Raw genomic sequence first — 21,403 nt, forward strand, 5'->3', positions numbered from 1 at the left:
TATTAAATATGTATTTTTGTGATACTTAATCTAAAATCTGCAGTTTTGTGATAGATTTGATGCTAAATGTGTAGTTTTGTGATACAACTCCTTAAACCTGTAGTTTTGTGATAATTTAGTCAAAATACCTGTAGTTTTGTGAAATTTACTCTAATTTTTATTTCAAGTTCCTCAATTACACTGCACGGTGCACACGTGTGGCAACTGTTGCTCCGTCAACCGGGTTTTGGTTGCTCGCATTGTTTGCAGCACTGTCCATCCAGTCCTGCTCTGTTTCTGCGGCAGGTGACTGGCTGGTCGCTGCTGCTCTTGAATGCCCCCATTACAATAGATCGACCAAGGATTTCTACCAAGAAATTTTAAATTCTTTGGGAATGGTAGGAGATTTCGGAAAGAGGTTTTGGAGAGAAGTCTGTGTATGAGGTGTAATCTAAAACTCTCTGTTTTATATTATTAGTCGTTTTATTTTTTTTTCTAATCAAACTATGTTAGATTTGATTAAGTTTATAAAAAATTTTAGCAACATCCAAAATACTAAATTAGTTCATTAAATATAAGATTAATATATTTCATAACATGTTTATTTTGTGTTAAAAATATCTTTTTATAAATCTGATAAACTTAAAAAAGTTTGACTAAACAAATAGTTAAAAAGACTTATAATATGAAACCAAGGAGGAAGTATTGAAAAATTTCCTTTAAGCCTATGCTCCCTCTATTTTACAATGTAAGTCATTCTAGCATTGAATGAATTACAATATAAATGTGAGAAATGCTAGAATGACGCTAGAATGACTTACATTGTGAAATGGATGAAGTAGCATATCTTATCAAGTGTTTTTTCATAGCCTATTCAAATATTCATTCATGTATTCCTTTCCTTTTTATATGTATATCTATTGAGTTCTTTTTCCGTGTTCTGTCAGGAGTTCCAAACGAGGTTTAAGGCCCGTGAAAATAAAATATTCCATGCGTACGTTTTCAAATAATCGGCAGTGTTCACTTTAACCACCGATAACTTTTAAACGGTTAAAATATGATGCTGAAATTTTTTATGCTTATATTTTAAGCTGCAATCTACTCCATTTCGATACTATACATTGACAATTTTTAATAGTGTTTATAGTTTCTCTAAAAAAAAGGAAGATGGCCGGTCCACGTCTGAAGATGAATACACATTGTTGATTAGTAATTAATGGAGGGAACACATGAATAACTCTCCTACTACGTATGTTCTAGTCAAAGAACGCACGTGACAATTTGGTTATCAACGTCAAATATTTAAATTGGTGGTGGAGCTGATGACAACGGTTTTTAGAGCACCTGCAATAGTAAAGTAAGGTGCTCTCTATATAAAACATGTACATCTCAGCAATAGACTCGATTAATAGTAAACCACCTTAATAGTATGTCTATATTGGTATCTATAGCTCTCTCATGCATTGTCTCGTTTTTCTCTATAGACTATCTCTAAGTTAGTAGATAGCTTTCCTCTCTCTCTTCATTTAATACCTTCCAAGTAGGAAAATATGCTGACATGGATCTCTTGTAGAGAGCATATAGATAACCTGTAACGCTCCGCTTCTCGTGAGTCGTTAAAAACTAATTCGCCAAAATCCTATATGCGAAAATCTCGTTCTTTGTGTGAGAGTCTAAGTTGTGCCAAGATCTCAATTCAAATCTCCATCGTTGTTCTCTCTCGTCGCCATCAAAATCCTCCACCTCAAGTTTCCAATCCCGATTCAAGACTCCAAATCAAATTCCGAAATTCAATTCCAAATCCAAATCCCTTCCAAATCAGTTCTCTGTGAAAGTCTAGTTTGCCTCCCTCAAGTTTTTGTGGGTCGAATCCTTTTCCCTCGGCCCATCCCTCCTCTCAGTCCGTTTCCCTCTCCCCTCGCACGTGCGTTGCACGCAGCCGAGCCGAGAAGGAGCGCCGTTTCTCTCCCTCTCTCTCGTTTTCTCTCTCTCCGACGCCGCATCCACCACCGCTTTGCCGGTTCCCGCCGCCGCCTTTGAATTCCGTCGTGCCCTCGCGTCGCGCGCGCGCGCCCGCGTGGTCGCCGCCTGCACCGCCCGTGCCGCGCCTTGCCTGCCCGCCGCCTAAAATGGAAGGGGCAAAGCCCCCTTTCAACCGCCCTATCTCCCTTTTTCCCTCTCCGGTTCGACCTCTCTCTCTCCCGCCCTTGTCCACTTGCGCTTGGAGACAGAGACGCTGACGCCGGTGCGCCAGTTCGCCGCCCCCACCTTGACCGCGCCGAGCTGCCCCTCCCGCGCTCGCGAATCCTTTTCCACCGCCCGATCCACCGCCTTCGCCGCTCCTTGCATCCTCGGCATCCGCCGCTCTTGCATCGCCCGTGACCGCCAATGTCGGTTCCCTCTCCCAAACCGACTTCCCGTGCCTATAAAACCGCAGCCGAGCCCCTCCTCTCAACCCCTCCCGCTTCACTCTCCACGCTGCCACGCCACTGTCGCCCCTGCCCTGCAGTCGCCCTCACCGCCCGTCGCCGAAGCACCAGGGAGACCGGTGCGTGCGAAGGACGCGAGAAGAGGACTCCGGGCACCCTTCTCCTTCCCCTTCCCCGGCCCGAGGCCGGAGAGCTCGCCCCGCGCCGTCGGCCGCCCATCGCTGCGCCCGGCTCGGTAGTGCCTCCTCCGTTCTCCCTCCCCGCTCTCTCTCTCTCTCATGCCCTTAGCTTTTGAGCTAGCAACCGTAGCACTACCGAACGCGCGTGGACGCCGCCCCGAGCCCCGCTGCCGCCCGGCATGGCCTCGCCGCCATTGCCGTCCGCTCCCGGAGGCCGCCGCTCGTCGCCGGCCCTCCTCGGTGCCCCTCCGTCCCATCCGGCGCCGGAAACGGGTTCCCCAACTCCCATGGATGATCCCACCGCCTTGAATCGACCTCTCGTCTACCGCCGCCGTTTCCCCTCTTTGCTCGCCGCCGGCATGCGCCGCCACGATTCGTCGTCGCCGGCCTCCCTCCAGTGAATCCGGGCCGGTGATTCGCTTCCTCTTGTCCCTCCCATCACTCCGGTGTCCTCCCCCTCCCTTGAATCCCCGTGTGCTGCCTCGGCGAATGTCGCCGCCGTCCGCCGTCCATCTCGGCCTCCCCCATCTTCCTCCTCCCGCCGGCCCGCGTGGCTGCCACGAAGGCACCACGTCGGCGCCAGCTCGGCCGGACTGGGTCAAAGCTGACCTCGGTCAGCCGCCTCCCTCCGTTCCTCACTCGCGCGCGGGGTCCACGGAGAGCCGAGAGGCTGCGCGTGGGCCCGCCGCACACCGCGTCCACCCGTGCGCCGCGCGTGGACCGCTTCCTCCCCGAACCCTAGCACCACCCTTGCGTATGCCCATCCCTCCGTGAGCCGTGTCACCGACAAGCGGGCCTCACCCGGGACCCCGCGAGGTGAACTTGGTCCACCGGACCGCTCCCTCTCTCCCGCGCGCCCCTAATGGGCCGCCTCCTCGCGCCCGCGCCGGCCCATTTGGTTCGGCCGAGCCGCAATAGCCTTCGGGCCGCGCCCTAGCCGCCCGAAGGAAGTCTAAATGACATCCCTCTTTCCTTTTCTTTTTCAAGGGACTTAATAAATCCTTTTTCCTTTGTCCCATAAATCAATTCCTTATTCCAAAATTCCATAAACCATTCCTTTGGTCCCGCACGTCAGTGACTGTCAATAATATTCTTGAGAATATTATTTCTATAAATTCCATAAATCATCTCTCCTATTCCAGAAATTCCGATTAAGCTTCCGAAATTCATATCTCTCAATCCGTAGCTCCGATTGACTCCGTTCCAGTTCCAATAATTTTGTAAAATTGAGATCTATTTAATGGCACTATTATTTAGTCTAAATAGGATCTTTCTTTTGGTCTTTTGTTTAGGTTTTTGATTGTTTGCGTATAGTTGCGGTTACCGGATTTTCGTCGATCGCGGGTTTTCTCGAAGATTCGTGAAGCTTCGTGAAGACCTTGAGCAAGGCAAGTCACCCTTTGATCAATTGCTCCTATAATTGGAAAATCATTATTATTTTGTTTGCAACTTGCATTATTAGAATCACTCACTTAACTTGCTTGGCCTCGGTTTGCGTGCCAAACCGACGGACCTACCCAGTAGTCGCACTAGTTCCTGTAGGCTGTACTACCCTGATTCCTTGTCGCTCCACCCTTGTGGTACTTCGGTATCCATGCTCTCTGAGCGCGCATACCAAATATCCCACATACACCATTGATTGTCGAAAACTTGGGAAATGGGTTTGTGAAGCCTTCAAAACCCGACATGTGGTGTCGGTGTGTTTGGAAATAAAATGAATTGTGAAAACTCGCGATGCGGGGGTTGTGCCTATGTGGCACTGTCCCGTATTCGCATATAAGGACCGATTCCTGTGGGAAACTCATCGAGCATAATCAAAGTGCAACCACAAGGTGGAATAGGACACCCTGGCTAAGTAACTAGTCGGTTCAGGGAAACCTCGCATGCCAATAGTTAGGAACGCCGGGGCGGGGTCGGACAAACCGGGTTCCTGGTAAGGCAAGGACAAGAAGCTTGCTGACTTACCGATCAAGGTGGTTGGAGTTTGATTTGTGAATGCCTAAAATGGCCTATACTTACGTGAGGATTTGATCCTTCTATGTGGCATGAGGTAACCCTGAGTCGGCTTGGGAAAGGCTTTGTCGCGAACCTCTGACACCGGCCAGTGTCTGGAGTAAGTTCGTGTCTTGTGGGTAAAGTGTACCCCTCTGCAGAGGTTAACTGACTGTTCGAACAGCCGTGCCCACGGTCATGGGCGGATGTGAGGTGGTTCCCGTTGCGTAGATTTGTTTGCCTGTTGTCGAGGGAAGACCCCCGATCGCGGGGAGTCGCGTGACCCCCCTTTCGTGAGTTCGGCCGGGGGCAGAGACTCGTCTCTCCGAAGTCGCGTGTTCGTCCCTCCGATCCCCGGTTAGCTAGCACACAAATGGATTACCCAGGTTCAGGCCGCTCTGGAGCGTAATACCCTACTCCTGCGTTTGGGATTATCAGTGAATTTTAAAAGGTTTCCCTCCCTCCCCTTTGGTGGGCAAGGTCCTCCTTTTATAGCTTAAGGGGATACCACATGCGCCATCTCTACCCTCCCTCTCCATCGGAGGGAGGGGAGGGGGCCCTTCTCGCTACTGCGACCGGGTTTCAACCCGTGCCTTTTGCTGGAAGCTAAGCATCGGTCGGTCCTTGAGTGGGGCCCAGCGCCGTCTCCCTCCTGACACGGGGGGCAGCCCTGTCATTTCCTCATAAACAAGGGAGGACTTGCGGCAGCCCTGCATCGAACGCCGTCCGGATGTGATGGGGCGTACCTACCGCCACTCCACTGAGACAGAGGCGACGTGGGGGCACGACCGCCCGTCCAATCGGCCGTGACCGGCAATAGACTGGTCACAGACCGGTCGCATCCGACTGACAGGGGTCGGTCGGGCGCGCCGCACGTCTGCCCCCGCCGCATTGAATGCAGCGAGGGACGGTTGGGGCGCTGCACATTTATGGCCGCTGTCACGCCCAGAAGTTTCCCCCTTTTTCCTTGCTTTAAAAATTTGTTAAATAAATCGTCCGAAGAAATTATCTTAATTAACCTAGAGCTAATTCCATAATTAATAAATGCAATTAATAATCGGAAATAGCGTGGTGGAATTTTTCTTGAGTTCCCCATGCTCCAATACATTAACAAGATTTTTAGTTGAATTTTCAGAGCCTTGGAAATAATTTTTACCAATTAAAAATCACCAAAGTGCAATTATAATCCCAGGAAAATCCTTTTTTCTCTTTTTTCTTTTCTTTTCCCTCCTTTTCCTTTGTTGGGCCGTCGGCCCATCCCTCTCCCGCGGCCCCTCCTCCTTGTGGGCCGGCCCAAGCCGCCCCTCCCTCCTCTCTTGGGACGCCGACAGGTGGGCCCCACCTGTCGGTCGTCTCCTACCTCCAGCCGTTGGAGCCGGAGCTCCAACCGCTGCCGCCGAAACCGCCGCGCCGCTGCCTCCTCCGCTCCTCCCGCGCCCACGCCGCGCCGCTCCCGCGTCCTCCCCACGTCGCCGCCCTCTCCCCCGCATCTCCCGGCCCGCGCGCGCGCTCGCAAGTGGCGGGATTCGAATTTGAATCCCCCATTCTCTGTCTCTCCACCCCCACGTCGCCGGCCAAATCGGCCACCTTCCCGGCCACGTCTGCCTCCTCCCGCACCTTTAAATCACTCCCCCGAGCTCCCTCTCTCGTTTCCCCCATTTGCCGTCCCCTCCCGTGCCTCCTACCGAGCCCGCGCCGCTCGCCGCTAGCGCCGCCGCTTGCCGCCGCCTCCGGCCGCACGCTGCCGTCGCTAGAGCCGTCGCCTCGCCGCGCAATCACCGCCGCTAGCTTCGCCGCCGCGAGAGCTACCTCGGCCGCCGCTCGCTTTCCGTCCGCCGCCGCCGGTCCCTGCCGTCGGTGGTCGTGCCTCACCGCCTCCTCGCCTCGGTCGGCCTTGAGGCCGAGCTGAGCCCGGCCGATGCCTCCCTCCCCCTCCCTTTTCTCCCCTTCACGCGTGCGCCGCCGCCTTTGGCCGTGCCGCCGCTCCGGCCGTCCGCCACCGCCTTTCGCGCCGTCCGCTGCCGTCTCCCCGCGCCGCCGGCGGTCGTGTGCCGTCGCCGCTCGCCATGGCCGGCCGGCCGGTTTTGAAGCCGAGCCGAGCCGTGCCTAGCCGCCGCCGTGCCGTCCGATCAGCCTCCCGGCCGATCTGGACCGTCGGTCCCGTGGACCGGCGGTGGACCACCCGCGTGGTCCCGGTCCACGGTGGACCGACCCCCTTTGAGCCGCTGACCCGTGGGCCCCGCCTGTCGGCGCCGCCCCCCTTGGATGACGTCAGCCCTGGGTATTATTGCGCAATAATTGATTAAGGACTTTTTTCTTTATTAGTAAAAACACAGTTTATCTTCTAAAATTCATATCTAATTCATCCGAGCTCCGTTTAAGTCCATTCAAGTCTCAGTAAATCAAGAAAAATGCAAATAATCCATTAAAATGGTTTTGTTTCCTGTTTCAGTAGTCTTATAGCATGTTTTGCTTGTGTGCTTTGTTTGTCGCGTAGATTTCGGCCGTTTCGTCGATCCGCGGTTTCTCGAAGGCATTGCTGAGGTCTCGTCAGTGCGAGAGCAAGGCAAGTCATGCATTATAATTGATAATATTGTACCCAATTTACAAATATCCCGCATTTCTATTAAATGTTGCATTCTTTTACAATGTCATGTGGGATGGGTCCTATTACCCAGCCATATATTATTTACCTTATGCCATTGATAACTTGGGTATCAAAATGATTAGATGTTGGTTTAGGAAATGCTTAGCCATGCCTAGTTCAACTGGTACACAAATGGGGATTACACTATTACATAGACTCTAACTATGAGCATAGCTTTGGATTGGTGACACCGCAAGGGTGTTGGTTAATTAAAATACACTGAATTGTGGGCTGTGGGTGCATGGTTTTGCTGGTCGCACCCATGGCAATTAAGGACCGGTTCACGGGAAACCCTGGGAGACTTGCCGTGCTTACCACAAGCGGGAGTGGGTAACTGCTTGATCTGAGGTATAGCTTAACCCTTTTCTAGGCACCGGTGGCGAGGGTGGGCGTGATGGAGTTGGGTCGGCCGGGGTGTCCGGTTGTCCAGCTGCCGGATTTACCGTGGCGCAAGAGGGGACCGCCCACTGCCTTTTGAGGGGTGGGGGTGAAACCTTAACGTGGTGTGGATGGTTAGGGGAGGGTAATGCGGAGGGTCTTGTCACGATTTCCCCCTTTACAGTATCATGGTGATACTTCGGGGCATGGTGACATGTGTGGAATCGTGTTTTGTGGGTATAGTTGTACACCTCTGGCCAGAGTAAAATTATTCGAATAGCCGTGCCCGCGGTTATGGGCGATCAACCAGATTCACCGTGATTAGTCTCACCCCTAGTTTAGCTTAATGAACTGGTGTAGTTCAAGTGGTTGGTTGGGCCTGTTGCAACGCGGTGTAGCGTTGGACAGTGATTGGTTAATATTGATTAATTTACTACAATTGTTTTACTGCTTTCAACTACTGCTTTTAAATGCTAGCTTTATGCAAAAGAACCCCTAGCCTACTTTGGTTATATCCTGCATCATACCTCCTCTTCCGGTATGACTTGCTGAGTACAGTGGGTAGTACTCAGTCTTGCTCTCTTTTCCCCCACACCAGAGCTGAAGATCTTCCTAGTTGGAGCTGTTTTGTCAAAGTTGGTTTCGTCGCTGCCGTCAAGGATTGCCTGTGGAGTGGAGTCGCCCGCTGCTGAAGTCAAGCTTCCCAGTTTAGCTCGCTTTTATCTTTTCCGCTGCATTTGTAATCTTTTCTATTTTTGTAAGACGTGGATCTGTATGTCAACAATTGTCGTTTGTGTACCCTAGCTGGTCCTGGACAGGGATTTAATGCACATTCAGCTTAGAAATTCTGGTTCGAGAATTTCTGGGCGTGACAGCCGCCCAGCCTGGACTCCCCTTTCACACTTCCCCCCGAGGGGGGGCCTCGGGGTAAAACGACGGGAGAGCCCGAGGGGGTGACGTCACCCCCGAGGGGATGTCGTCGACCCCCGAGGCTCTCCCCTTCGCCTTAGTGACTCACGAGGTATGTGGGTGGGACCAGCTCGCAGAGCCGCGTGGCTGGAAAGGGAAGTAGCTCTCCTTTACTCCACATACCCCCGGACCCATATCTCCGACACCTGTGCTTTGTGAAAAGTTGTTGTGGTGTGGGAATCGTAACCAGAATCAGCCTTTGTGGCAGATGGATGACCTGAGTGGTCAGAAACGAATCTGTGTGATTCAGGATGTCTACGGGCATCATAGACTAGGCTTCCCGAGTGGAAGCGGATTGTTGTGCTGCTGGGCAGCTGGACTCTGGGAGTCGGAGAAATTGAAAAAGGTTCTGGGAGCCGCCTAATCAAGTGAAATGGCTCTGGGAGCCGAGAAGTAATGATCTGACCCGGGAGGTCGGTACATTACCAATTGAGTTGTTGAAAAGCATCTCTTAAGTCGATTTGAGACGCAAGTCTCTTTTCGACCCAAACTTAAAAAGAAATAAATCACTTAGTGATTTCAAAATGTTTTCAAACAAAAGATTTGCAAAACTGCCTTGCCTCTCTTCTAAGCTTGCATTAAACACCTAAATTCCCGTGGCTTGCTGAGTACGAAAGTACTCACCCTTACTCTATATAAATATATATAGTTTCCCCCGCCTTGAAGTGAAGATGAAGTGAAGTGAAGATTAGGGTTTCGTCCTGGTTCCCAGCCGTCGCCTGTGGTGTTGGGTGTTAGTCCATTGGTTCCGCTGCTGCTGCTGTTGTTGGTGTTTCCTCGTCCGTGTCGTCGGTTGCATTCTCGGGCTGTTCTGAGCTGCAACCTAAGTTAAGGTAAATAAGTCCTCTATTTATTTTAAGGATTTGCAATGATTCATATTTGTCACCGTGGGTACCAGCACTACGTCCTGGGACTGGTACCGAGATCGCAGTTTCGTAGGAAGCGGTTCGCGCCGTTATTCCTACGACACGCTCCTATCAGGTGCCGTTGTACGGCGGTGCCGGATTGGAGTGTGACATAACTATTATGGGTGCCCTTATGTCGCCGATAACTTATTTATTACGTGAGATTGCAGCCATGCATTCCTAATTAAATTTTAAAAAACACCTCTATGTCGACTTACGATTTTTAGCCGTCGAAAACCACACCTAACCATACGTGTGTCAGCTTACATGCCTTTCAAGTAGGAGGTATGAATATGATGCATATGTCCATCATTGCTAAAATGCTGACTTATGCCTCCAGTCTCATCTCTTTCCCTTCTCCGCTTGGGCCCAATTAACGGAGTAGGGCTCGGGAATAGCTCATGCTCATGTGTTATCTGCCTTTTCGCATCAAAACTAACGTACGATGTAGCGTTATTTTTCTTCTCAAGCCTTTTCCAAGCACAACAAACAATGTGTTTCCAAAATAAAGCTTATACATCGTTTGTAATTTTTGTTCATCAATAAAGTTATTTTACTGTGGGGGCTTCCCCTACAGTGCTTTCCTTAAAAAAAAAAGCTTATACATGAAAATTGCATCCATGATAATTTTATATGTAGAAACTTTATACATACTTTGTACGTGCGCATAAACATTCCATTGAAAAACTTCCTGTAAAAAATAAATTTGAAACATATTGGACAAACTTTTTTTTTTAAAAAGGAACAAAACACCCTTGTGGGCCCGTGAGACCCATGTGTCTTGCCTGCTCAATAGTCTACCACTTGGAATTCAAAGTCCACCATATCCACTATTCTAACAGTGTGCTAATTTCGTAAAAGAAAATAAAAGTGTAACAAAATACGCAGTAGAAAAAAACATGGGACAAAATTAAGGACATAAAGTTTGACATCCCACAAGTTCATTCATACGAACTTCGCTGAATAGTCCCTCCTAGAGATGGCAACGGGGACCCATAACCCGTGACCCGACAGGTTTTTACTCTATTAGAAGCTAATTGTGTTCTAACTCTTGTACCCATGGGTATACTAATGGGCAAAACTCTTACCTGTTGGGTACGTGGGTATGGGTCCGTTCTTTACCCACCCATACCCACCAACCCGTGGGTGAAAAAAAACCGTTGATTGAGCCTAAAACTATAAGCAATATAAGTTTCAACGACTACTAAATCATAGTATGAAACTCTTTTCACATCTTAAGCATTGTTCCATTCTAGTTATATGAAATTATTACTTGATCTCTTGATTATGTAATGTGGCTGTATAATTTTTTTACTTACCTTTGAACTTTGAACGCTAATGTTAATAGATTGTTGCTAGAGAAAATATTGATGGTTTACAACTCTAATATGGCTAATTATAGTACAAAACTATAAATGCTACAAGTCAACTATATGGGTATGGGTACCCGTTGGATACCCGTTACCCGCACAGGTGTGGGTATGGAGAAGATTTTCTACCCGTGATGGGTGTGGGTATTTAAGTGGGAATATTTAGACGTCGCGGGTGTGGGTATGGGGCAAGGGAATCCGATGGATATGCACCCGTTGCCATCCTACTCCCTCCATCCCATAATATAGCAATCTAGTACCGGACGAGACCCTTCATAGTACAACGAATCTAGACATGCTTCCTGTCCAGATTCGTTGTACTATTAAGTGTTCCATCCGGTCCTAAGTTTCTATACTATGAGACGGAAGGAGTAGCATTTCCCCTTTAGAGCCATAGCGGGAAAAACGACACTCCATTGCCCTGCCTCTTTTCTTCGATGGCTACACGCTCTAACCCTCCCTCATCTATTCCCCACCCCCAAAGCCATCGATATATTCCGCGAGGCTGTCCGCTGTCCTCACTCAGGTGAATCCTCTGCCACCTCTGTTGGTGGTTTCATTGTGGTCATCCACGTCTTCAGCGAGGTTACCGCTCTCAGGTGAGTCCTCTGCCGCTTCCACCAATCATGAGTCATCTCATCATCAGGTATCGTCTCCCATCTTGCGTGTTGCTATCCACGACATTCTCGTTGGTGTGTTGAGCCACCTTAATCCTCAATTTTTTTTGCATCTCCATATATATTAATTTTTTCGCGAACGCGTAAAAGCATTACACATCAATATATTAGATCTATATATATACAATAAACTTGTCATTTTTTTATTTTCTAGTAGGGAGTGTGTCATCAACCGTCAACAAGAACGAGAACTCATCGCGTTTAGACTTTTGGACCGAGGGAGTAGTTCACTACAGTCTACTAGACTACTACGGATCAGAAGAACTCTGGGAAAAAAAAGACACTGAATGAAATAGACTTGCCGGCAGTTTGACACCATGAGTTCGCAGGCCGTGTTTAGTTGCAAAGTTTGAAAAAAAATCACATCGAACTTTTCTACACACACAAACTTTCAACTTTTCCGTCATATTATTTTAATTTTCTTTAAACTTTTAATTTTAACGTGGAACTAAACACACCTGCAGTTTCAGACTTCTTCAGGTCCGGATAGAAATATCACGGAAAATGCTGGCTCATTATCATTGGACCGTTGGGTCCATGCAACGTCAAGCAGATACTCCTGTAAAAAAAATAACTTTTGGGTCACTCGTGTAATACTAGCACAAATCAAAGTTTGCAATGTGAAATGAATTAGACGAGGATTTGGATTTTGGCACGCTTAATTAAGCTTAGCTGCTTTTTATTTTTAGTTAGCACGCTTTTCAAGCAGTTAAACGATATATTTCTTATAAAGACATAAAAAGATGCTTTTAAATAAACAAATTTATTTTCATTTTTTTATAATTTGTAATTAATTAATCGTACGCTAATAATGTTTGTGGTTGTGCTTGCAGCTAATCATCCAACACTTATTGACCGAAAAGAACACGCCAGAAATTGTATTGTCATGCAGAGAGCAGAGAGGACCTCAAGATTATCTGCATTCTTCTTTTTTTTTCACTTTTTTTTTAGATGTCCACGACGACTAAATGGTTGGAATGATTGGTATCTTGGTCGTTTTCATGTTTCCATTGGCCTTATTCAAAGCCATTGTGGGGTTGAGTATTTGTTTCTTGCTTTTCTTGTCACTTTCTTTAGGTTTCTTATATATTACTTTTCGAGAAATACGTAGGAATCAATCGTTCTTGGTCGCCTTTAATGGATTTCTTTTTGCACGATGAAATGACGTGTAAATCTCCATCATAAATATTCTCAGACAGGGAAGGATTCAGGCCTAGGGCAGCCCTAGGTCTAGGTTCTTGACTTCATGTAAATTTCATTTGAATTTCTAAATTTTGTATGAATGAGTGGAACATCAGAACAAGTAATGCAAATGAGACTGTGTTCGGAACTCTGTTTTCCAAACTCTCCCCTCTCGTTTTTCGCGCACACGCTTTTTAAATTGGTAAACGGTACATTTTTTAAAAAAAGTTTATATACAAAAATTGCTTCAAAAAAATCATATTGATCTATTTTTTTAAAAAAATAGCTCATACTTAATTAATCACGTACTAATGAATCGCTCTGTTTTCTGTGCATGGAAGATGGGTTCCCAACACACACCTCCGAACACAGTCTTACTTGTTCTTAGAAAGAAAGAAAGAAAGAGACTTCGCACATTCAAGCCTCCTTTGAAACACGGCAATTTTTACTGATCCTTGTAGGAATTGAGGTTATCCTGAAACGTTAACAATTTTCTATATATTTGTCGATAAATTTTCTCCTAAAAATTTGACAGATGTAATTACAGTACAATCGTAGTGTAATTACACTATAACTTGCATGTAATTACACTGTAACTATAATGTAACTTGTATGTAACTTTCAAAAATCTCTCTATAACATGTTATTTCGGTAAAATGAAGGTCGTGGGAACAAATCCTCTCACATATGTGTGTACTGTGTTTTTTTCTTCCTTACCAGAACATATCTTATAATAGATCTAACGATTCAAAATTACGTGAAACTTACATACAAGTTACACAGTAGTCACATGTAAGTTACAGTGTGATTACACTGCAATTGTACTATAATTACATCTATCAAATTTTTAGGAGAAAATTTATCGACAAATGTATAGGTGATCCCAAAGTTAATTGCATTTGAAAATTGAAAGGGCTTCAAAGTTGAAACAACTGTACCGCAATGCAAGCAGCAACTCCGGCAAACCAAAAGCATCACATGACTGCGCCGAAATGCAGGAAAGGCCAGCCCACTGACCCATCTCGCCTCGGATGATGCATCACATGAAGGCCCGTATAAAAAGCCCACATTCCGGCCCATTGTCGTGTATGGTCCCAGGTTCCAAAATGGATGGACCGGAAATTGGGCTTTCCAAACGAGGCCTGACCATGATGCAGCCCAAGTGTTGCCGGCCTGGCATTTTTGAAGCCATTTCCAATTTTTGGTGCTCTTAGACTAGTGGCAACTAAAAAACATCCCGAATTCGCATCCCCCCCCCCTGAAATTCATAGAGAATCTCACAAAGAAACGTGAAATTCGTATTACAGAGCAGGTTGATTTATTCCCACAATAATCCAAGCTCCAAATGAGACAATGTTTCTTTGGCATACCAAGTTAGGTTGAAAAAAAACTTTGGGATGGATCCCGGTAGTTTGAGAAACGTCAGGGTTTTCTGGCTAGCTCCATAAAGTGGTGGACTAGCTAGCTTAGGTTTAAAGCCTCACTCATTCTAATTATTTGATATTAGGTCTTATATATAGATTTATAGAATGAATAATATGATGATTATTTAAAAAAATATATAAGATGATCAATTGGGAATGAAGAGATTAAGACCATTTGATTTGTATGAAAAATATAGAAATTTAGGAGGATTTTATTTCTATGAAAAAAAAATCTACGAAAACATTTGAAACAAAGGATCAAATCATATCCTATATTTAAAATTCCTATCTAATGGGTAATTCTATAGGTACTTTGGAGGCTCTAGATTATCTGTGAGAGCGCTCTAACCAGTTTCACTCTAAAATCGATTTGGTTGGGCTTTGACTCTATAGAGGTGGAACTAGAGTTGGAGCTTTGTCAAACGAAAAGTATTAGATTAGATGGATAGTATGAAAAGTATTAGATTAGATGGATAGTATTGTATTATATCCGATTTGTTATGTTATGGTAGGATAAGATTAATTTTCATCTCTATCTCTAAAGTTACTTAAAATCTAATCCATATATATACTGACATTCAATACTTACAACGTGTCCGATGTTCCCAGTAATCCTTTCCCTCTACTATCGATCTTTTTTCCACGTCGGTCGCGGCTTTTTCAGTGCTTTGACTGGTTGACTCCCCGCCTCCTCTTCCCTCCGCCGTCTGATCGCCCTCAGAGTCGACCGTTGCTGTGGGCCCCACCCCTCACCGCCGGACCCCGCCGCCGCCGTCGCCGTCGACTCCCCGCCGGCGTGCAACACATCTACTCCACCATGGCTCCCGCCCACTCCCACCGGCGTGGTGCGACGGAGGCGAACGAGCAGATGAGGAGGAAGAAGGAGAAGGCGCTTCGAGAGAAGGAGGCCGGCGACGACGACTTCGACGAGGGCCGCTACAAGCGCGCCGTCGAGCACTACGCCCGCGCCGCCGCCCTCGACCCCGGCGACATCTCCTTCCCGATCAAGTGCGCCAAATCCTACTTCCACATGGACCAGGTCAGCCATCCTCGTCTCGCCCAATCCAATCCAATCCATCCCCAATTTGCTACTACTTAGCATTTACCTTGTTCGCTGCAGTACGAGGAGTGCGTGAGGCGATGCGACGAGGCGGTGGAGAGGGGAAGGGAGCTCCGCGCCAAGAAATCGCTGGTGGCGCTGGCGCTGTTGTTGAAGGGGACAGCGCTGCTCAATCTCGCCGACTGCGCTTCGGATTGCAAGGCGGCGATCAGGGCACTGAAGCAGTCGCTGGATGAGCATTATCATAAGGGGACAGAGGCTATCCTGGACGAGGCGGAGAGCGCCATGGAGGAGATGGAGGAGCTGGAGAAGGAAGCTGCCAAGCACCACCGAGAAAAAGGTTTGGACTCTCTCTCTCTCTTTTCTCCTCTTGAGGAAGAAGCATAATCGTTGATCAGGAGACAGGAGTACAGTTTAATGTGAGGTTTTGGATTATGGGGAAATGAGGAGTGCAAATGGGTAAAAAAAAATTGTTTGATTCCTTGTTTGGAATGTTTTTAGAGGCTGCTTGGACCTTGGGGGAAAGAAGAGGGTTTGGGAATCTTCAGACTTCAGCTCATGAAAAATAAATAGATCACAAAAGAATATATACAGTCTTAACCCAATTCAATCCCATGACATACCAAACTGAAAAATCATTTTCAGTTTAAGTTCTCAGCACCACCACCAACAACAATCTGATCCATCTGAACTGTGCACAGCGATTGATTGCTTTGTACTGATCGTTTGTTGCTGTTGGTGTTAGTTCAGTTGACATCCGCAATTGGATCAGATACCTTCTACTCATGTAGCCATGCATGTAGGATCGCTTGTCCTTTGTTAAGTGTCAAGTGTTCTAAAGTTCTAGGAAGTTAATTCTGTGATTTAACTTGATATTTGCAAGGACAAACATAATTATTACGAGTTAATTACAGAAAACAACATACCTCTAGTGCTTTGTTAAGAACACCATGTTTTAAGTGATATTTGTAATAGTAAGCATTAAAATCACCTTTTAGCAACCAACTTGCCAACAGACCAGATAATGTGGATAGGGATGTCATGTTGGCTGGGTTACAGCCTTAGAGGCTTAGAGCAAGTTTAATAGTAGAAGTGATTGTTACCTCTTAACTTTTTCCACATCATCTACTCATCAATTGTGAGGCAACATATACAATACACTAGCTCTAACATACTGGTTCCCAATGCTAATTTTATTTTATTCATTTGCTCTCGATTTACTCTTTATCTTTTCTTTCTCTGGAAGTTTGTGTACATGTTACCTCTTGCATAAGGGTGGCTCACAGGCTCCTCCTTTCTCTACTCCCTTCTTTCCTCCACCTCATCATATGGCATCTGTGGCATCCTGGGGATAGAGGTTAAGGCCGTGTACTTCCTCTAGAACTTGTACTTTGCAACAAGTGTTCTGGTTGTTACAGTGGAAGTAGAGTAACTCAAAGTAAGCTGAATATCTGGATGGGGCTTGTATTGTAGGACTATTTGTCTACATCCTTTCTTTAAGCATGATATAACCAGCTCCTAACTAGTACTAGTAAAATGATAATTGCCATCTCATTGAGATGTACAAATGCCGCTGCTGAGTATGTACACATATTGCAGGCAAAGAACTTCTCAGTAAGAAAAAGTACAAGGAAGCAGCAATCCAGTTTACTAAAGCCATAAAAAGGAATCCATTGAATCCCAGAGTAAGTATTGATACCGCTACTGGTTGTGAGTCGAAAGATATTTTGTTCTTTGGTGAAAGATATGTCTCGAGCTACTCCTTTTTAAGTTTTGGCATTCATTTTTTATGCCCTTTTATGATTGATCACCCAGAATTTTAGCGACAGAGCTAAATGCCGCATCGAGCTAAATGCATTGGCTGAAGGGCTTGAAGATGCAGATAAATGCATTGAGGTAGATCCTACTTTTTGGAAGGGATATTTTTGTAAAGGTGAAGTTCAGTTCTTGATGCACAATTATGAAGATGCTATGACAACTTACCTAGACGGTTTGAAATATGGCCCCCAAAAAACAACAATTTATGATGGAATAAAGAGGTACATTCCCAGTCCTCTGTTATCTTTAGTGATCTTATTTTGATTATCTGAAGTAACATTTTGTCCGGTTTAGATGTTTAGAACAAATTAAAATGGCTAAGGACCGTGATGTCAGGGATAAGGACTTGTGGGAGGTATTGACCCATTTACTTTCTTTCTTTTAACAAGTCTTCCATGATAACCTGTTGCTTTTTCAGACAGAAAGGAATATGTCTTGCATGTGTGGTCAATTCTAGTATAGTAAAACTGAGTCAAAAGGGTCACATATCTGTGTAATACCGATACTGCTCCTCATAACTTGAGAGATTCCTTAGATACCAAAACTAGTTCCACAAGTGGGAGTAGGATTGACAATTCATTTGTATAATTGTATCTGCTCTTGAGATTTTCTACGATCATTGAGAGATATTGGTACCGACTGTTAGTCAAGATATATGTACTTTTGTAATTGACAGGAAAGATCATCATCCAATCATTTCTTGTTGTCAAAAGTTAGATTGCATAGAATATAGGATGCAAGACAACATTCAACATCCATTTACTCTTGCTGCTGCTGCTAAGCTTGCTATTTGCAATCTTGGAACAGACCAATGCCACTGTATTTAGTACCAATTTGCTTACTCCCAGCCACCAAAGCAGAATCTTCATTGAAACCAACATTCCCTTGTCATATGATAATACTTTTTGACATTCTTTTCCCTATTCGAAAGTATGGGATGTTGCAAGCTATTAAATACACCCATAAATCAAAGGTATCTATCTGAATTATTTGAATGAGGGTGTTTGGTTTGTGCAGGCATTCAAAAAATCGAGTTCTAGCCAAGTCGAAAAACTTACGATGCAGCGCGATGTCGTCACTGTGGAGCTTAAGTCAGCCAAGGAGCGTAACGCTAATCTAGAACTGCAACTCTCAGAACAGATAGGCCGTATTGAACGGCTTCTGTCGATCCAAAACAGTGAACCTCCACATTTCATCTGTCCTATATCTCAGGTGAGCGGAAAACGATATTTCAATTTTCTTGGTTCATGCTGGTAATACTTTTTTTCCCCCTGAAAAACACTGGCTACTGTAAGAGTATAATCTTTGTACCATTGTCCAATGACTGACCATAACATTACTTACATACGTGGTCAAAATTCCAGGAAGTCATGAATGATCCTCACTTTGCAGCGGATGGACACACCTATGAAGCTGAGCATATCAGGAAATGGCTCAACGATGGACATGACACATCTCCAATGACCAACGAGCGACTTCAACATAAAAAACTCACTCCCAATCACGCACTGCGCTCTGCTATTCGGGAGTGGCACCAACACCGAAACATGAGGCATACTTCTCCGCGGCGCCAACAGCTTTTTTTGTGAATTTGTGTGAAGCAAGTTGTAACTATGAAAATTTAGCCGCAGTTTTGATCCTTGCTACAGAGAGAGTGCTTGCCGCGACATGGCTAGATCGCAATCCACATTTTGTAAAGAACCATCATTAAGATTTAGTACTAAGTTATGTGACATCGTATTTCAGATATTATTCTTGTTATATGTACTTCTGTATGTCTCACTTGTGTTGGATGGCTAAATAGATGAATGATATTTATTGGAGGGTATACAAATGAATAAATTAACTGTTATAAAGTTAAACAATAGACTTAAAATTATATATTATGTATGAAATTCATACATATATTGTTAGATGCAAATAGTATGCTCTCTAGTTCATGTAGTTTCAAATATTACATGAATCAGGCCCTGTTTAGATGGGACTAAAACTTTTAAGTCCCTATCACATCGGATGTTTGAAAATTAATTATAAATATTAAACGTAGACTATTAATAAAACCCATCCATAATCTTAGACTAATTTGCGAGACGAATCTAATGAGCCTAATTAATCCATGATTAGCCTATGTGATGCTACAGTAAACATTCTCTAATTATAGATTAATTAGGCTTAAAAATTTTGTCTCGTGAATTAGCTTTTATTTATGTAATTAGTTTTGTAAGTAGTCTATATTTAATACTCTAAATTAGTGTTTAAAGACAGGGACTAAAGTTAAGCCCCTGGATCTAGACACCACCTCAATCTTGCTTGTAGTCAACATAACTGATTGACCATGGTTTCTGGGCTGAAGTACAGGACTGACGGACACGGCGACGGGGCTTACAATTTCAACCCAGATGAATAGAATGGATGCAGAAACCAGAATATGGCAAGAAAGAATGTCTTCTGGGGAAAAAAAAGACATGATGAAAATAGCATGGATGCTCCAGTATTTTTTTTTAGCACTATGGTACAGATACAAGACACTACAGACTTGAATTGCAATTTATTCAGTACTTTTTAGTGAAAACTACAAATCTAGGGACAAATGCATAATGGAATAATTTCAGAACCATTCTGATTTCTGAACATCAAACAAAACAGAACAAGTGTAGGATAAGATGAATTTATCGCATGGAGCCAGACCTGATCATCCACTCAAATTGCAATCAGTTCAGACAAATATGGACAGAAATTTGGGGATAAAACAGATTACTTCGGTTGCAATTTCAGAATAACCAGCGGTTACATTGCAACTAAGAATCAAAGACTACGACATGACAAGGCAAGGATCTAATAATTAACAAGAACTGGTAGAACATGACAAGTCCCTACGAACCAAGCAAGAACCAAAGGAGGGCGGATCGCCTAAGCGCGCTCGCCGCGGATCCGGCGCGCGAGCTGGATGTCCTTGGGCATGATGGTGACGCGCTTGGCGTGGATGGCACACAGGTTGGTGTCCTCGAACAGCCCGACGAGGTACGCCTCGGCGGCCTCCTGCAGCGCGGCGACGGCGGAGCTCTGGAAGCGGAGGTCGGTCTTGAAGTCCTGGGCGATCTCGCGGACGAGGCGCTGGAAGGGGAGCTTGCGGATGAGCAGCTCCGTGCTCTTCTGGTACTTGCGGATCTCACGGAGCGCGACGGTGCCGGGCCTGAAGCGGTGGGGCTTCTTCACGCCGCCGGTGGCCGGGGCCGACTTGCGCGCCGCCTTGGTCGCCAGCTGCTTCCTCGGCGCCTTCCCGCCGGTGGACTTGCGCGCCGTCTGCTTCGTGCGGGCCATCGAGGAGGAGGAGAGGAGAGCTTGGCGCGGCGGAGAAGGCGAGGCGGCGGCGGCGAGTGATTTCTTTGGATTTGAGACTTGGCGGTGGTGGATTGAGAGGGGGGGAATTCGCGGTGTTTAAATAGGCGTGAAATTTGGGAGGGATTCGCTCATTCGCATTCGCGCGCAGTGGAAATGTTCGAAATTTGGGCGAAATTTTGGGTTTGGAATTTTGGGGAGGCGCGGCCCCGCGCGGGATGCGAATGCGATCCGCGCGCAGCTGCTCCAACCAATCACAGTGCAGAGCTCATGCTCCCACGGATCGCGATCCGCGTTCTGCCCCCGAGATCAAATCTGCACCGTCGATTCGAACGCAATCGTACGGCGCTGGTTCCGCGCGGCAAAAAAAATCCAATCCTATTAAAAAAATTGCATTTTAAATTTCGTTTAAAATTTCTGCATTTGAAACAGCGCCAAAGTTGAAACTCTGTAGGGCTGTATGCAAAACCTAAGCATCTGAAGACTGGCCTGCTTCGCAAGAAGGCCCAGGCCCTCAACCCATAGGCCCATCTCTCCTCAGATCATGATGCATCATCTCATCTTCCTCGCATGGGCCTATCCTATGTATGGGCCGGAAAATTTAACTAATTATCAGGCCCATCCATGTGAAGCCCCGGGAGCTTGGGCTTTTCCAGACGCCTGGATGGGAAAGTATTGCTGGCCCGGCCATTTTTCTCAATTCATACCGTACGCTGCCACTCATCGCTTAAGGCCGTATGGAAATAAAACCGCCGTTAAATTTCCTGAAAATTGGTCATACTGTACTTGGTTAATGATAACACCGAGTATTATTTTCACAATATTTTTCAGTTATTACAAACATATTTGGGTGTGCCGAAATGCACAAATAACTTTCCTTTTGAAATCTCGCCATGAATTTGGAATGGATTTTTTTTATAAAAAGAAATACTAGGTTCCTTTTTGAAATCTCGCCATGAATTTGTAACATTTTTTCATGTAGTGGAAATAGCAACTAGTACATGGTTATGGAGAAAGCACACATATTAACTTGCAGGAATTCTTTTGACTACATG

The 21,403-nt window shown here is 45.8% G+C and overlaps 2 protein-coding genes across 5 annotated transcripts; one reads left to right on the forward strand and one right to left on the reverse strand.

Moving 5' to 3' along the window:
• Positions 1–14,796: 14,796 nt before the first annotated feature.
• On the forward strand, positions 14,797–18,837 carry LOC4340197 (U-box domain-containing protein 70-like). Of its 4 annotated transcripts, none has more exons than XM_015787430.3 (7): positions 14,797–15,170; positions 15,252–15,531; positions 16,791–16,876; positions 17,007–17,230; positions 17,304–17,364; positions 18,027–18,221; positions 18,374–18,837. In XM_015787430.3, the coding sequence occupies exons 1-7, from the start codon at positions 14,949–14,951 to the stop codon at positions 18,596–18,598; spliced, it is 1,293 nt and encodes a 430-aa protein (XP_015642916.1). In that variant the 5' UTR covers positions 14,797–14,948; the 3' UTR covers positions 18,599–18,837. The 4 variants fall into 4 exon arrangements, 2 of the variants coding, with proteins under 2 accessions (XP_015642916.1, XP_066167903.1); XM_066311806.1 differs by having other exon boundaries at positions 18,402–18,837; XR_003242940.2 differs by lacking the exon at positions 17,304–17,364.
• A 909-nt stretch (positions 18,838–19,746) lies between these two features.
• On the reverse strand, positions 19,747–20,419 carry LOC9269345 (histone H3.2). Its single transcript, XM_015787439.3, has one exon. It carries the CDS (start codon positions 20,328–20,330, stop codon positions 19,920–19,922), a length of 411 nt encoding a protein of 136 aa, XP_015642925.1. The 5' UTR covers positions 20,331–20,419; the 3' UTR covers positions 19,747–19,919.
• Between the last annotated feature and the right edge of the window lie 984 nt (positions 20,420–21,403).

The sequence above is a fragment of the Oryza sativa genome, chromosome 6 (genome assembly GCF_034140825.1).
Source record: "Oryza sativa Japonica Group chromosome 6, ASM3414082v1".
Lineage (NCBI taxonomy): Eukaryota > Viridiplantae > Streptophyta > Magnoliopsida > Poales > Poaceae > Oryza > Oryza sativa.